Source organism: Lynx canadensis, chromosome C1, assembly GCF_007474595.2.
Source record: "Lynx canadensis isolate LIC74 chromosome C1, mLynCan4.pri.v2, whole genome shotgun sequence".
NCBI lineage: Eukaryota > Metazoa > Chordata > Mammalia > Carnivora > Felidae > Lynx > Lynx canadensis.
Window position 1 is genome coordinate 100,627,866 of NC_044310.1, and position 17,441 is coordinate 100,645,306.

A 17,441-nucleotide genomic window follows, 5' to 3' on the forward strand; every position below is an offset into this window, starting at 1 on the left:
TGATGTGAGGATTCAAGAGTCAAGGTGTAATTAGAGTTCAGTTCAATAAACGTTCAGTGACACAGGTAGCCAAAGACAAGTCTCAGCAAAGGAGAAAGTGACGTGAGTAGACATTTGGTGCCTTGGCCTCACCTGCAAAAGTCCACTCCAACATTCTTGAGCTTCACAGTGGTCGCATAGGTGTGTCCTTCTTTTAGGACTCCAAACTTCACTGATGGTGGGAGAAGGTGGAATCCAAAAGGGGATGAGTTCACGTTATTAATGGCAGCAGACGCAACAGAGGACGTTTTCACTTTTCCTCCAACCAAATCTTGCACCTTTGCATTTAAGGAAAAAGTAACAAACAAAAATGGTTCCAAGTTGTGTTCCCAAGATAAGAAAAAGGCCCTATCGCCAGAGGAAAAGAACTGCTTGGCTGTGGGAGGAAACGAACACTATCGGTCTCGTGTAATCCTTACAACAGCGCTGTAAGGACAAATTTTAGGCTTTCAGGATGAAGAAGCTGTCATTCCGAGAAGCGTAAGGCGTCATTTGCTCAAGCAAAAGTTTCAAACTCAAGTTGGCCTGATTCTAAACTTTATGCTTTTTCCTCTGTGCCAGTGACTAGCAAACTTCAGCTTCCGTCCGAATCACCTGGGAGGCTTGTTAAGACACAAATTGCTGACTCTACCCCCCACGTTTCTCAACCAGTAAATCTGGGAGGGAGGGGCGTGAATTTGCATCTGTAACAAGTTCTCAGGCTTTGCCAATGCTGCTGGCCAGCTAATCACACTCTGTGCTCTTGTTATCTTGTTATTGGCCAGCACTGAGCTCAACCTGGGAGTTCATTAGAACGGCCGGTTCTCAGGCCCCCGTGACTCAGAATCTCCATGATCACAAGATTCCCAGATAATCATGTGTGCATCAAAGTTTGAGAAGCACTCTTACCATGTAACACTTACATTGCAACCTATTCTGTGATGACAATGAACACACGGTGCCATGAAAACATCAAAGGATAACTATCAAAAGGATTGGTAGGCTCAAGGCAGGTGTTCCCAGCAGAGATGAGAGGAAATCTTAATCTTGGAGGCTCTGAGGAAGGAAGGAGCTTTCAAAGAACTAAGGGAGGGGCACCTGGGTAGCTCAGTCAGTTGAGCATCCGCCTTCGGTTCAGGTCTCGTTCTCATGGTTCATGGGTTTGAGCCCCACCCACATCGGGCTCTGTGCTGACAGCTTAGAGCCTGCTTCGGATTCTGTGTCCCGCCTCTCCCCCACTCACGCTCTGTCTCTCAAAAGTGAATAAAGATTAAAAAAAAATTTTAAAGAACTAAGGGAAACCCATGATGGCTGAAGTGAGTAGGGGGGCAAAACGAGAGTAAAGGCAAACAGGGCTTGTAGCCATGCTGCCATTGTGGATTTTATCCTAAGAGTCACGGGGAAGGATGGCCAATGATCCCTGGGACCAGTGGTGCACTGGTAAGCTGGCTCTCTGAAAAGAACGTTGATTAGTAGCATTTGCTGATGTGTATGGTGTGAGCACTCCCAGCAGGCTGATTTCAGGCTAGCCATGGTTTAAGAGCCAGCTCCTAAAATTCCCCTCGTGAGTCTGGATGAGCTGGCCCCGGGCAAAGGGCGGCCTTGGCTCATTCTCTGTGTGATCCAAAGGCCTTCATGGGGAGATGATGGTATGTATGTCCACTAAATCGCAGTACCCAGTGGCTGGACATCAGTAACTTCAATGGGTCGGGATTGCATGAAATGCCACCTGGCTCTGGGACATTGGTCCCCATGTCTGTTTTACCTTTGTGAGAGGCTGGGACTTGGGCTTGGAGCTCAGCAGGTAGTGAGGTAACTTCACTTTTTCTTTCCTTGCTTGCCCCGCAACATCCTGCAGCAACGACTGGGTGGGGATTTTCACAGGCTCACAGGACTCTGCTTCTGTTAGAAAAGTTTAAATTGTGCCACACAGACGTTTTACTCAAAGACATTTGAGGGCATACCAGAGTTTATGAGAACATAAGCCAACTTGGGAAACTTTCCTTCTTACCTTTTTAAAAGAACTTATTTAAAGGAACAAAGTCAACCCTAGCGTTATGTCTTTACATTTTACAAAGAGATTGTACCTAACGTTGGTTCTCACGACACCCCTCCGAGATGGGCGGGCAGGTGCTTAATAGCATCATCTATTCTAAATAAATGAGAAAAGTCAAATTCTGAGAAGCTGGGTGACCAGATCTCCCCAGGGTTCTTTCCGTTAAATCAACGAGGGACAATACAGTAAACATTGACTCGGAAAGATCTTTTAAAACCGATGAAGGAAAAAAATGTATATTTTTATATATACCCTTATATATGTATAAGTATTTATATACTTCTAAAAAGTGGCTTAGTAATTACAGGTAAATTAAGCCAGGGAATTAAATCTTCAGATCACCACACTTGGTGAAGGAGTGAGCAAAACTAGATAATGTGCATAGATAGCTGCACCTGTCTTTCTCCAAATACCCAGTGGTTGAAATAGCAATAGTAGTTTAGATCATCTGATTTAAACGTCCTTCCTTGCATTCAGATCACCAAGGGCGGGAAGGCATGGAAACCAATGTTTGAGTGTCCACCATGTGCAGTCAAGCGCCACAAGTGTGTTCTTACATGTAGCATCTTACTCAATTCTCAGAAAATCCTACAAGCTGAGGGTTATGGTATTCTAATCACTGTATACTCAGCACTCTCCCCATTGCCCGTCTCCACCCCCCACTCCGCCCAGACATACTTCTGGTGCCACAACATCTCTAGCTCCAGTCACCAAGATGGCGGATGACCCATGCAGAGCCAATGCGGGCTCTTCACCAGTATATTTCCAAGAAGCTGACAGGGATGGCCCCAGCTTTGCCTACCGGGTTATGGATCTGGGAGAATCAAGATCTTGGACCTCTACTGTCATGGTCCCTGCCACATGGACATAGTCTGTTCTTTGCAGGAGTGGGTAAAACCAAATAGGGACAAATCGGGATGAAGCAAGATGGAGGCGGTGGGGGGGGGGGTGCTGCCCCAAGAGAGGGGCAATCAGACACAAACACACTCCTGAAAAGCCAGAGTGCCTGGATCCAGTCAGCCCTGGGCTGGCACCACATCCACTACTCTGTGGCTGGCTTTTGAACACCAGTAAATGTCCCCCCACTTTTCTGTTCAGCGACTTTGAGTTCTCTCAGTTACAAATTGAAGAGTCGTAACTAATATAATAGCAATCTCTCTCTCTCTCTCTCTCTTTTTTTTCCTTACAAATAAGACAACCGAGGTTAAATAACTGGCCCAAGAAATGGAAAGAAGTGGCAGGGCTGGAATACGCAGCCAAGTGAGTCAGACTCCTCCAGGAACATGTTCCTTCTCTTACTGTGAGCTAACAGAAAATACAGATACTGGTCTCCGCCCCTGGTTCCTGGCACAGAACTCCTAAAACCCTTGGAATTTCCTAGATGATAAGAATGCTAGGAACATCTTTTGTTCTAGGATTTGGTCTTTGACCCAAGTTCCTAACACATGGCTCCTAAATGCCTTGGACTTCCCTGGGTAATCGCAGAGTCTTTTGATACAATGAGGCTACTCTTCCTGAGCCCCTGGATACCTTCAAGATGGGGGCCGGTCACCAGAAAGACCAAGACATGATTAGCAGCTTAGAACTTTCAGTCCCACCTCCGTCCTCTGGGAAGGGGAGAAGAGATGAGATTGAGTTAATGATGGATCACGCCTGGGTGATGAATCATTCATGAAACTGCCCACAGTACAGCGTTGTGAGAGCTTCTGGGTTGGTGAACACATCTGTGTACCTGGAAGGTGTGCACCCCAACTCCACAGGGGCAGAAGCTCCTATACTGGACCTTTCCAGACCTTGCCCTATGCCTCATCATCTGGCTGTTCATCTCTGCCCTTTATCATTTCCTTTATATAATAAGATGTGAGTTTGGAGCTGTTGTATCAAATTGTAAAACCCTAGGTGGGGTCATGGGAGCCCCAAATGATAGCTGGTTGGTCAGAAGCACGGGTGACAGCCAGGATTTGCGACCTGCACCTGAAGTTGGGTGGGGGGCAGTTTTGTGGGACTGAGCCCTTCACCTGTAGGGTCTGCACTACGTGTGGTTGGTGTCAGAATTGAAGTGAATTGTAGGACACCCAATCAGTGCCGCAAAATTGCTTGGTGTGGGAAACTTCTCCCCCCCCCCCCCCGGGCACAGAAGTGTTCTGTACGAGTGAGTTTTTCCTAGACAACTGCCCCAGTGTGTCCCAAACTCATCCATGCATCATAATCCCCGGGGCTTGTTCTAGAAAAATAGAGGTTCCCAGGCCACAGGCCAGACAAGCCCAATTTTAGACCAAAACTGAATCAGAATCTCTGGGGATGGAGCTCAGGGAGCAGTGTTTCAATGTCTTTCCCTTTGGTTACCATTTCCTACACATGCAACCATTCTAATGGGTTGATGTACCTTTTTGTTTGTTTTCTTACCATATGCATATTACTGTTTTGTGTCCATGCATTTTATGAGTCTAACAAGTTCTAATTAATTGCTCACTCTGTTATTATTAACAGTAAATACTGATAGGGAGTCTATCCTGTGCCAGGCACTACTCTGAAAAGCATTTTACAGATACTAACTGATTTAATCTCGACAACCTCGTGATGCATATTACGTTATTTCCCCTTTCCAGAAGAGGAAACGGGAAGAGATAGCGGGGTTAGACAGTGTGCCCAAGGTTACGCAGCTATTCCATAAGGAGACAGGTACAGCCTGTCTGTACTCTCAGCTCTGCAGGTCACCAGGCTGCCTCCCCTAATACCCCACTGGACCACCCCTGGGCTTCAGCAGGGATTGGAGGAGGGGGAAGAGTGCTTTGAGGCGCTTGAAGCAGCTGATACAGAGGTACTTCGCATATATATCTATATCTATATCTATATCTATATCTATATCTATATCTATATCTATATCTATATAGGTATATATAGATATATATATACACACACATATATATACACACATACATGTATATATATACACGCATATGTGTATGTATGTATAAAATATACAAATATATATTTAAATAAAATTATATAAAATTTATATATATAAATATATATACACGTGTAAAAAATATATATATATATATATTTTTAGAGACAGAGAGAGAGAGAGAGAGAGAGAGAGAGAGGGAGACAGTGTTAAGCAGGCTCAGGGCCCAGCTGGAAGGCTGACACAGACCTCCATCCCATCACCTGACCTGAGTTGACCTGAGCCATAATCAAGAGTGCAGAAGCTTAACTGACTGAGTGGCCCAGGCGCCCCCAGAGGTGCTTTAATATTTAAATTGGGATGGTCCCACTTTTGGGGGGGGGTGTCATCTGAATATGATCGCTGGGCCCAATGCCCCTGAAGAAGCCTTCATGGTTGTCCGCTTCCCCGCTGAGGTGGACGACTGTAGTATTTATTCATCATCACTCTTTTTTTCCCTTCCTCGCAGAGCACGTCTTCCGTGCACGTGGCTCATATTTCTCTGCCCCACTGACACTGAACTCGGCTGGTGGGGGAGGGCGTGGTAGCGGCGGCTCCTTCCGTGTGGGGGCTGGAGCACCCCTGACAGTCACCCGCAGCCCGTGGGGCGCGGGTGGAAGTCTAACCACTGCCTCTCCGGAGGAAACCTGCCCTGGTTTGAACACTGTGCCCATCTGCAGCATTTGCTGATTTCTCACCCGGCCGCCCGCAGCTGTCAGGGCGGGGCGGCGGAGCGGGCGCCGGGAGGTGGGGGCGCTCTCAGAGCTCAGGGGCCTGGTGGCGCCCCCGTGCGCCCGCCCGCCCGCCGCTGGAACAGAGGCTGCCGCAGTCCACCCGCAGCCCCCAGACCCTTAGAGCGCTGGCTGTAAACCGCTACGGGATTTACACAGTTTTGTTGCAGCAAATGCCGACAAGCACTTTGTAATTGTACAAAATCCAGACCTCCTCGAGCTGACGCTGTTGCTGACCAAATGAGAACACTGAACTATTTGTTAGTTTCCAGTTCATTTCTCCCTTCGGGCTTTGGAAGACATGCCCCCTGCCCATCTCTTGCTCTCTCTCTCTTTTGCATAAAGTATTAAACTTTGCTCTTTCTTACATCTGGAGGGCAGTGTAATAAAATATAGAGAATGAGGAGTCAAAAAAACTCGTTTTTCTCCCCCAGGCTTAGTTCCAGATTCGCTGTATGAGTTTAGATGTTGCTTGACTTCTCTAGGCTTCAGGTTCCTCAAGTAGATGAAATGGGGGTTGTCTGAGGTGATCCAATCTTAAATCTTAAAACCTACGAAATTTTATCTTATTCCCCAAGGCCAGCTCTCCTATAAAGCTTTCCCCACTCTTCCTGTTTTGCACTTCCTTAAGCTTTATTGTTTCCATCCAAACTTAATTCACCACTTTTAGTGAGACCCGTTACCGTCTCGCATCTCAGCATCTTGATCCCTACAGGTGCAGTAGGTGTCCTTGTTCCAAAGACTCTTCCCTTCTTCAAAATCTCCTGTTTCTTTGAAGCTCGTGCCATCAGATTATTACCTATGACGTCTCCATGATGTACATGTCGCTTACAGACCTCTGTCATTCCCTTGATTCACTGGAGGTCTTGACACCTCGGATGGACTTCCACTTCACCTGTTGACATCACCTGGACAAGCCACCCAACCCACCCCCCACCAGTCCTCTCTGATTCTCAATCATCTCGTTTCTTCCTCTTTTCCTCTTCTCCACCCACAAGCTCCCATGGTCAGATCTCAACTTTGCCAACACCAATAATTTTACCGCTTTCACAGTCTCCGTGTCCACTTTCCTCTCTAGAACACAACCTCCTAAACTTCCAGCCCATTACTCTGTTGTATCTAGCAAACGATCATTTGGCCTCACTGAGGCCTCTAATCAACTGACACTGTCACCTGAAAACCATCAGTCGCCCCTCTCTTGTTTTGCTTTCTTGTTTCTCTGGAATGGACTTTCTATTCTTATCATTATATCCACTCCTTTGCCATCAGACTCGCTCATCTGCCTAATACCAAACATGCAAACCCACCTGCCAATGTACCCATATTCCTTCTCCTCTCTCCTGTCGCTGGATGAGGTGGCCCTATTTACATCCAAGGTCAACTCGGACACTCAGGGTTTGCCGCAAACGTCACGTTCTCTCACCTTCTTTAGAACTTTGCTCTCCTGCAAGCAGGACCTCTTCTCCTGCAAGTTCTCTCTTGCTACTGAATTACTGTCTGCAAGTCAACATCCTCCGGTGTGTCAAAATTTTTGTTTTTAATATCTCCCCTGGTCACACATCTGCCTCGGCTGCAATGCCGTTCCTCCGTTCTTTTCAGCAAAGCTCTCGGGTGAAGCTGTGCATTCCTGGTTCCTCTTCCACCGTTCTATACACAGCCTGCTTCAGTTGGCTGCAGGCTCCTCCAGGTCCTGAAAGGGCTCTTACCAAGATCCACCAGTTATCTCCATCTCCCCCAGTCCCATGGGTATTCTGCCTCTCCCTTGGCCCTCCAGGGCCATGTGATCCACTGGAAACACGGGTTTTCGTGCTCCTGTTCTTCTCCCATCTCACTGGCTGCTTCTTAGTAGCCTTTTCTGGCCCTTCTTCTGCCTGTTACATTCTAGAGTCTTCCCTAGGGCCATGGTTCTCAGAGTGTGATCCAACATCAGCACCACCTGAAGCTTGTTACAACTACAAATTCTCAGCCTCATAACTGGTCACAGAACTCATCCTGGGAACCACCCTTGGTTCCTCTTATTCCTCAGCTCCACATCCCGGTGACCCGTGAGTCCCTTCAGCTCTACCTCCAGGGTGGACAGTCCCAGTGGGTTTAATCCCCCCCCAGACTCCACGGCCTTAGCCAGGTCTCTGCCAGTGCTCACATGGCCTGCCTCAGTGGCTTCCTCCCAGCCTCCGCTTCTCCACTCCCCTTACCCCACCCACGAGCTACCGGGTAATCTTTTTAAAATACAAATTATAGGGGCGCCTGGGTGGCTCGGTCGGTTAGGCGTCCGACTTCGGCTCAGGTCATGATCTCACGGTCCGTGAGTTCGAGCCCCGCGTCGGGCTCTGTGCTGACAGCTCAGAGCCTGGAGCCTGTTTCCGATTCTGTGTCTCCCTCTCTCTCTGCCCCTCCCCTGTTCATGCTCTGTCTCTCTCTGTCTCAAAAATAAATAAACGTTAAAACAAAAAAATTAAAAAAAAATAAAATACAAATTATAGTTGTGTAAACTACCCTGTTCAAAACCTTCCAGTGGTATTTGAATAAAACTGTACACGGACTAAAACCCCAGACTCCTTATGCACCATCGCATGGTTTTATCTTTATCCCTCCCTCTGACCTCACCTTCCTTTACTTCTTTCTTTGCCCATTGTCTTCTAGCCTTATGCCCATTTTCCTGCTTCTTCTCCTCTAAGGGTCTTCAAACCTGCTGTTCACAATACTTGCCCCCCCCTCCCCCAGGGTTGGCATGGCTGGCTCCTTCCTGTTGTTCTGTCTACGCTCAGATGTCCTTTCACAGAGGGGCCTCCTACCCCCCTAATGAAACGCCATCCCTCTCCCCAAGACATTTTCCATACCTTATGTACAGTTTTACTCCGTGATAACATTTATTCCAACTGCAATTTATCTGATTTACCTGTTTATTGATTTATTGTCTAGGTCTGCCCGTGGTCTGTACAGCTCTATAAGACGTAGGCTTTTTAGCTGCTGTATTTCCATGCCTAGAACAATGCCAGGTGTACGATAGGCATTGAGTAAATTGTCCACTAGAATAAACTTTATAGAAGAGATAACCTTAAATTGAGTTATTTTTATTTTTTTAACATTTATTTATTTTTGGGAGACAGAGCGAGACAGAGCACGAGTGGGGGAGGGGCACAGAGAGGCGGGGACACAGAATCCAGAGCAAGCTCCAGGCTCCGAGCTGTCGGCACAGAGCCCGACGCGGGGCTCGAACTCACAGATCTCGAGATCATAACCTGAGTTGAAGTCGGACGCTTAACCGACTGAACCTCCCCCAGGCGCCCCAGAAGAGAGAACTTGGAAATCAGGAAGGCAAAAGGCATGTGTAAGGTAAATCCCTTAAGTCACTCGTAGAGGTGGCAAGATGCTCCCTCTGGGAGAGGTAAAACTAAGACCTCTTGGCCGATTCCCATCTCACTTTCTGTTTTGTTTTGTTTCTTAGTATAATTTATTGTCAAGTTAGCTAACATACAGTGTATGTTGCTCTTGGTTTTGGGGGTAGATTCCTGTGATGCATTGCTTACGTACAACACCCAGTGCTCATCCCAACAAGTGCCCCCCTCAAAATGGACCATGTCCACAGGAGCGAAGGGGTGCAAATTCATCTACACATTTTAAATACTCTGTTTTTCTTTTTTTTACTGACCAGCCATAAAGTTGAATTAACTTCAGTGAAATCAGTGTGATTCCACTGTAGTTACAATTATTTTGTATTATTCCATACTTTAATTTCTGCTACAAATGAGATGGTGTGCTGTATAAATAGAGACTACACTTTATGTTTCTCTTCTAGCACCTGCAGACCAAGAAAGTACCTGAAAAGGTGGGTAAATATGAGTCCAACCACCAAATTACTGGCTGCTCAAAAAAAGCTACCAGGTTCCTGACATTTAGTAAATATTGCAAGCTCTCAGATCCACGAGGGATAAAATCAAATAATACAATGTAATAAATTAATTAAAATAAATAATTATATACAATAAAGAAATAAAATATAATAACCGTCTAATACATATTTGCCATTTTTTCCTTTCAATCTAGGACTTGCAATCATTCTCAAAACATTTTTTTTTCAACTTTTACTTATTTTTGGGACAGAGAGAGACAGAGCATGAACGGGGGAGGGGCAGAGAGAGAGGGAGACACAGAATCTGAAACAGGCTCCAGGCTCTGAGCCATGAGCCCAGAGCCTGACGCGGGGCTCAAATTCACGGACCGCGAGATCGTGACCTGGCTGAAGTCGGACGCTTAACTGACTGCGCCACCCAGGCGCCCCATCAAAACATTTTTTGAGATACTTTGATGTGCGAAGAAGCCTTACAAAGTGCTTTAGTTCTGGGCTCTGTGACCCACTGGAATTTTTTCTGTAACCGCCAACCAGACCCTCAGCTCCCAGTGCCATCTTCCCTCCTCCAAAAAGAGGTAACATTCAGTTTCGAGAAAGAATGAGATAAAGCAAATGACTGCCATACCTGCAATAGGTTTTGCCAAATTTTCGGTTTGGTTCTGGTCAGCAGACTCCTTGGCATCTACAAAACTCTTGAGTTTTGGAACACTCGGTGTTTGTGGGGACTCCTGTCCTGCAACTGTTTCTGGCTGGGAACCTAGAAAACCCCAAACAAATATTATAAAGTGATACTCTGGGCAATGAGATAAGAACTACTGATGTTTGTATTCTTCTTTACAGCAAACAAGGTGCTCCCCACACCCCTGCCTTTAGAAAGACTAAATGGAAGAAAGCTTTTAAGAGGCAAGGATTCGTCATGATATGATGCCACGTTTGCCATTAACAGGATGGTATCTGCAAGGAATGCACTCCCCAGGAGCTAGATGGTTCCGCAAGGCAACACAGTAATTATCTTGGCTGGGTTATGCAGCAGAAGCCAAGTAATTTAGCCTACTTTTACCTGGCAAGAGTAACTGAGCTGTGATTTTTGTTTTTAAAGTTTCCAATCTTGAATCCGTTCATTATTATGAAAATGTAGCTCTTTATTAAGACGCGTCTCTCTAAGAAATCAGTGCAACATGAAATACATTTAAAATACATCTATCAAGGACTGGGGATGCAAATAGTACATTTCAACTTGCATGTGGGCCGCCCTGGCTGAATGGTGGTTGCTCCCTGGAGGATTGTTGAGAAACCTGTGGCCTCGCCCCCTTTCAAGGGGACAATAGGCTTCATTGATTACAGTTGTCTGCCTGGGAACAGGTGGGCACCAGCACCATCAGCCTTCGTCTCTGATTTCTCCCCATTTTGTTTCCAAGTCATTTTTCCAGCCTTAATCTTTGCTTTGCAGACTCTGTGGTAATCAGATGTTTTCTTTGGCTGTGCTCATTCCAGGCAGCTGAACCTCTGGTATGGCATTGTGCAGTAGAAAATTCCTCTGTCGGGGAATTTTCACTACCCAGTTTATGAAAAAGAAGCACTAAGTTGCATTTCATCCCTAAATTCTCCAACATGCATCTCTGGAAAAGGAGACCTTGTTCTACACATCCATCATCACACCCAAGAAAACTCAGAAAAATTCCACAATGCCCCCAACTAACAGTCCCCTACTCCAGACTTGTACAGTTGCTCCAAAAGATCTTTGATAGCTGTTTATTTTTCTCAACTCGGCTTCCAAAGTTTATGTATTGCAGGTAGTTTAGATGCCTCTCTAGTGTCTTTCAGTATACAACAATCATCCCATCTTTTTTCTTTTAATGACACTGACTTTTTTTGAAGGGTCCAGGACAGTCGTCTCCTAGAATGTCTACATTCTGGACTTGTCTGATTGTTTCCTCTTGGTTAAATTTAGGTTACTGATCTTGGCAAGACTTCTATATAGGTCCGAGGCACTTCATATTGTATTATATGAGAGAGCACTTACTGCTAGGCTGTCATAATTGCTAGAAGTTTGATCACTTGGTTGGGCTGGAAAATGGCATATCTCTTCACTATAAAGACACATTTTCCTCCTTATTATCGGGTATTATGTGAGCTGATACCTCGAGCCTGTGTGTCTGCCCTGTTCTCCTCCAACCTTTCATTACTCCCTTGACTTATAAATCAGTCAGGTCTTCTAAATATTCTTAGGTAAATTTTAAGCACACTGAAGGAAAACTAAATTCGATTTGTATCTTGGCTTCTTCATACAACTCAGCCAAATTTGTAATACACAAGTCACAATAGGTTATGCCATCAGCCGTTACTGAGACAAGAGGCGGTAGGAACAAGTTATGTCCTAAGAGGCCATTGTTAGGCATTCCTCATTTAAGTTCAGTGACAGGAACAGGAAGCTACAGAAACACATTACCTGGAGGAAGATCGGATGTTTTCTGAACAGCTGTTTCATCTGCAGCTTCCGCTGTCTTTGGAAAAGGAGGCAAGTTTTTGGAAAGCGTATCCAGATAATGAAACTGAAAGAGAAATCCAAAAGACTTACTTTAGACTTATGCATGCCTGGAAGGCACCCTCCACAAGCATGTTAAGTTGAAGAGCAATGATGAAACCATTTTTCTTTTTTAAGGCTCTGAAACTGAAAGTTTTTCAAGAGACCGTTCAACTCAATTCTAGATTTTGTCATTCTGTCCTAACTTCCTGTAACTTCTTCTCAGGCAGCTTCCGGTTAATAATAGCACCTGGAACATCCATAGAAATACATCAAGCTCTAAACACATTAGGATATTCACTTTGCTGAAAACTTCCAAGGTTTCATGGGAGTGCTCTGTCTCCTCGGGCTTCCAAGAACTCACAGTAATTTAGTGCTGTTTCAGCAGTTGATGGATGCAGAAATCTTAATGGGATAAAAACTTCAAAATGGAATTTATCGGATAAAAGTGGGGAGAATTCAACTCCCAAAAGGACTTGAAATAGATGAAAGAGGGTGATTAATAGTGATAATGCAAGGTATGAAGTTGGAGTGGTAGTAATAAATTGGCAAGACCTGAAATTAGTTTTCCCTCTCAAATGTTCTTGAGGACGTGGATTTAAAGGTAAAGTTAGTCAGCTGGGCTGATGAAGGAAAGAAACATCAGGAAAGGTAGGTTACATAATAACACATGCATTGCATCAATCTCTATAAAGATTCTTACTTAATTGTTGTCAATTACGTTCAATTACCTTAGACTGACATAACTTGCTCATTTCCAAGTTGAAGTAGGGTGATATTACTTTGTTCCTAATTTCCATTAGGTAATTTTGTGTGGTTTCAATATCCTTCCTGGTTGATATTTCCATAATGATGCAAAAGAAGACAGAATGTTTTACAATGTTATTCGCTTGTGTTTTACCTTTAAATCCTGCAGAAAATGGGATCGCTAACAATAAAACGGATAAGAACTCATCAGACAATTTTTTTTGGTCAGCTTGCTTTGGTTCATTTTCTGCTCTTTCTAGAATCAGTCACATTCCCTACTTCAAAAATCAGCTTTCATTTAAGGTAAGAAATAATGATACCAGGTGGGAGTTTAGTTTTACAGTTGATCTCAAAAGACTAAAATACACACGGTTGACCTTTTTTGCGTGTCTTTCAATTCTCTGAGGTTTAAAGGCCAGCTTGATTCTACCAATTTCCATGATTTCAGTAGCAAGGGTAACAGAAACTAAAACCAAAACCTCAGGAGTGGTTTGTGAACCGTGTGATCAGTGATTACAAAGTAAAATAAAAACAATCATGATAATTCTGCTAATTGTCTTTCCAGTATCAGAACTCTCTGTTGGGGAGGCGATAGACCTCTAAAGACTAGAAGGCTGAAGACTTCACTTCCCAGCCATTCCTATATATATAGGGAAGGCCAGTAACTAGTAAGCTGACATCACTGGGTAAGACTTCAGAGAGCCTTTAAAGAGATCTAACTCAGCTGAGAGGCTTTCCCTTTGTCCTTGCCTCACCTCTTTTCCAGTAGGAAATATGGATGAAATATGAATGGAATGAAATATGGATGAATGAAATATGGAATGAATGGATGAAATATGGATGGAATGGCTGCAGCTGTGGCAGTGATTTTGCAACCATGAGGCAAACTTGAGGATGGAAGTCATGCACCACTTCTGACTTCTTTGACATCAGGAAAGATAAACTTCTTTCTTGTAAAAGCACTGATTTGGGGGGTTGTCTGTTAAATGTAGCTGGACCTCATCTTATCTGAAATAGTTCTCATTTTTAAGTGCTTCTCACATGCCAGAAATTTTACAACGTGCTTTACACGTTTAATCTTGTAATAACTCCATGAGTTAGTCTTATTATGCCCCTTTTATTGGTCAAAAAACCCCAAGGTATAGAAAGACTAAGTAACCTACCTTGAATCACATAACCAGTAAGAGGTGAAGTCTGAATTAAAACCCAGGTTGCCTGCCTCTGAGCCCATGACCTTGATTAGTGCAAACGCTAGTCAACTGTTAGCTGCCCAATGTGTGGGCTGAGATACCTCCGATATTAGGCGGCCCAACACCCTCCTGTTATAGATGAGCAAACTGAATTCCTGAGGTACGTTTTACTGATGGAAATCAGTAAATTGGGAAATGCTGATTTATACAAGGTTAAACACGTTTTGCTACCGTAGGACCTAGGGTACACCGTGGCTCTCTAGAAAATAAGCACGACCAGCTGACATCATGCATCTGTACGTAACCAAGTGGGAACTGACTCTCGGTCTGCTGACTCTAACACTAGTGTCCTTTCTCTCACACTAGCTGGCCTGTCAGGAAATACTGCCCGAATCAAAATAGCATCTTACTGAAACAACTTTAATTTCCCATTACATTATCTTATCTCTACTGCCTCACCTGATTCATCATCAATCTATGGCAGTGGGGCTACTGCCTTGACAGGAACCATTCTCACACAAGAATAAGTCCTCCACTTGATAACCTCCAATTCCTCTCTGCATTCACCTTTCTGATTCGTCCACGGAACCTGACCTTTTTGTGGTTCACCTTCCGTGCCCCTGAGACCTTCTCATTCCTTAACCCTCCTCCCCAAACCCATTTTCCACGCTGCCAAAACTTCTCTTTCAATGACACAAATCTAATTATGCGTTTCACTTTCTTCTTCAAAAACTTTCATTGGCTTGCCAGCATCTACCTGTGGGTTAAAATCTGAAAGTGTTCATGTTTCAAGAACTTTAAAAATGTGAATGGATAACACAGACACATAATGAAAAAAGGATTAAAGAGTATGCAATAAAAAGGAAGTCTCCATCCCACACTGTCCCCTAACCTCTCGGTCTGCTTCCCCACAGGCAATCATTGTCACTGGTCTAGAAATCAGGGATATTCCATGAGACAACGTATACCTTCTAGTCTGACCTTGAATACAGGGGTGGCCCATGAGATGCAACGTCCTATCTCACCACTTCTCCCGTACATTCTACAGGGTAACCCAGGCATTTTTTGGAAGAAGAATCTTCATCCTTCCTCCAGTCATTGTGGAGAGGAGTCATGCAAATGTGTGCAAGTGTACCATATGTACTACTGGATTCTCAGTAAATACATCTGGCTCCCTTTCCTCACGGGGTGGTATCTTTGGCTAGGAATGAAAAGCACATAATGCCTGGAACACATTCTTCACTGAGTTAGAAGAATCCTTGAATGTTTATGACTAGTCTTTTAAGGTCTAGAATATTTATTAGTATATTCGAATTGCCACAGCGCAGAGAATACCTGAGAACTTTCTTGCTTACGAAAAGGAGAGGATCTGCATGAGGGTCAAATGGGCTTCCCCTGGAGATAGTGACAGCCTCACTCATAAGCGGAGTAGCCACTTGGCAAAAATGTAGAAGAAATTCTGACAACGGCAGGGAGCCCAGGTGGTAGGACTTTTCAACCTAGCCCACTCTAAAATTCCTGACTCTACAAAACTGGCCATTTTCACATGCTGATGGATACCGTGCTTCAAGATAGAATTACCTCTTATGTTCCAACTTTTCTTTCCAGTGCTTTCCTTTTGTTGTGTGCCTGCATGAAAGGAAAGTATGATGAAAAAGGGCAAGGCTCTCAGCTTACAAACAATAAAAGAAAAACTTCTACTGTGTGATAAATTGTTGGCAATGTCGGAGATGAAAGGCTGAGGATGCATTGATATAGTCACCCCGAGTTATGATGCCACGGCTCTCCATTTCCTCCATCACTGTATGCTTAATACTAATTGGAACACATTAAGGGATCCGCTTACCTCCATTTCCTTTCAAAGAAATCTGTATCAGTTGTCTCTGGCAGACATTCCGGAGCAGTAGGCAATGATTGCTTGAATAAATCGGTTAGGTGGGCTGCAACTTTAAAAATAGATGCATTTAAATTTATCCTCACATCTTTATGGCACAACACACAATCAGTGCCTGGTGACTCACTTGAGAGGTTTTCTAAGAGCTTATATTTAATCTATCAAGTGTTTACTAGAATTTCCCTGACCAAACTGTAGTATAACAGTAAACCAGACCACTTTTATCAAATATTCTATTACAGAACACACATCTTACTGTCCAAATGTAGAATGTAGTGACATCTCATTCATCCCACATCATTTGGGGAATCAGTGTTTTACCTAACTGAATTTCTTCATATCTGAAACACCAAAACTTTTAAAAAAATTAACCATCTTACTGAAATTGTTTTTCTAAAAAAAAAAAAAATCTAAGGGTCGGAATCTAAGTATATTAACATAATACAATGGTTGTTTGATAATCAGGGCAGTTATTCTGAGTTTATTCCTCAGATCATGATCTCAGTGGGATGTTAACAAAGATTAAAAAAAAAAGTTTCCGTGTTCTATCTGAGCTTGGGAAATACTGATTTATACAAGGTTAAATATGTTTTGTTACTGTAGGACTTAGTATACACTGTGGCTCTCTAAAAAATAAGGAAATATGCAGCATTATCCAAAATTACTTTATCATAAAATTCATTTTTGGTGCAGCCATTTCATAGACTAGTGTTTCGGGAAATAGTTTGGGGAGCATTGACTTAAAATCACCACCACTAATATTGCGGCTGTAACTATGCAAGACCCTGTTTGTTTGTTGGTTTGTTTATATGTTTGAAAATATGTTTAGTTTGTTCTTCATTATTAGACAACCTGCACATTTACCTCGATAGTGATTGTACCCCTCAGACCAGAGACCACAAATTCAAATGCTGCCACTTACAGTTACCGGATAAAGTATAGGGCATCCAGTTAACTTTGAACTCCAGATGGACAACAAATAGTTTTTTGGTATAAGTATGTCCCAAATAGAACGTTCAATAGAACTTATACTGAAAGATTACTTATTGTGTACCTGAAATTCAAATGTAACTGAGCCTTCTGTATTTTTATTTGCTAAATCTGACAACCATAACTTAATGGGCTGCCCAGATAAAAGAGTGACAACAGAGTGGCAGCGATGGGCTGTAACGGATTCTTCTGTTTGTGGTCATTCTAAAGGGGCAGCTTTAATCATCTTCAGCCAAATGTCACATGCGGTAATGTCACATTTCAAGAGATGGAAAATCAGCTAAAAATAACTGTGTAAGCCAACCCTGTGGGGGACACATAAAACACATCTGTGGGCTAAATGAAGCCTATGGCTGCCAGTTTCTGACCTTTGTAATACAACCAAAATAGAAAAGGAAAAGAAAAGCCCAAACCACCAAATGCTTCCCTGCTTGTCTGCTGTGAACTATGAAATCATATAACCAAGTTCGCTGGGGCTATATATTCTCCAA

General features: G+C 43.8%; 1 protein-coding gene across 1 annotated transcript in view; it reads right to left on the reverse strand.

The window, feature by feature from the left end:
* SPAG17 (sperm associated antigen 17) overlaps positions 1-17,441 on the reverse strand; it is a 236,047-nt gene that overhangs the window by 33,217 nt on the left and 185,389 nt on the right. Inside the window, exons 39-45 of the mRNA XM_032594369.1 lie at positions 15,913-16,012; positions 15,648-15,695; positions 12,861-12,960; positions 12,055-12,157; positions 10,231-10,362; positions 1,784-1,920; positions 133-317 (exon numbers count right to left, since the gene is read on the reverse strand). Of these exons, the coding sequence (XP_032450260.1) occupies positions 133-317; positions 1,784-1,920; positions 10,231-10,362; positions 12,055-12,157; positions 12,861-12,960; positions 15,648-15,695; positions 15,913-16,012 (805 nt within the window). The remainder of the gene's footprint in view (positions 1-132; positions 318-1,783; positions 1,921-10,230; positions 10,363-12,054; positions 12,158-12,860; positions 12,961-15,647; positions 15,696-15,912; positions 16,013-17,441) is intronic.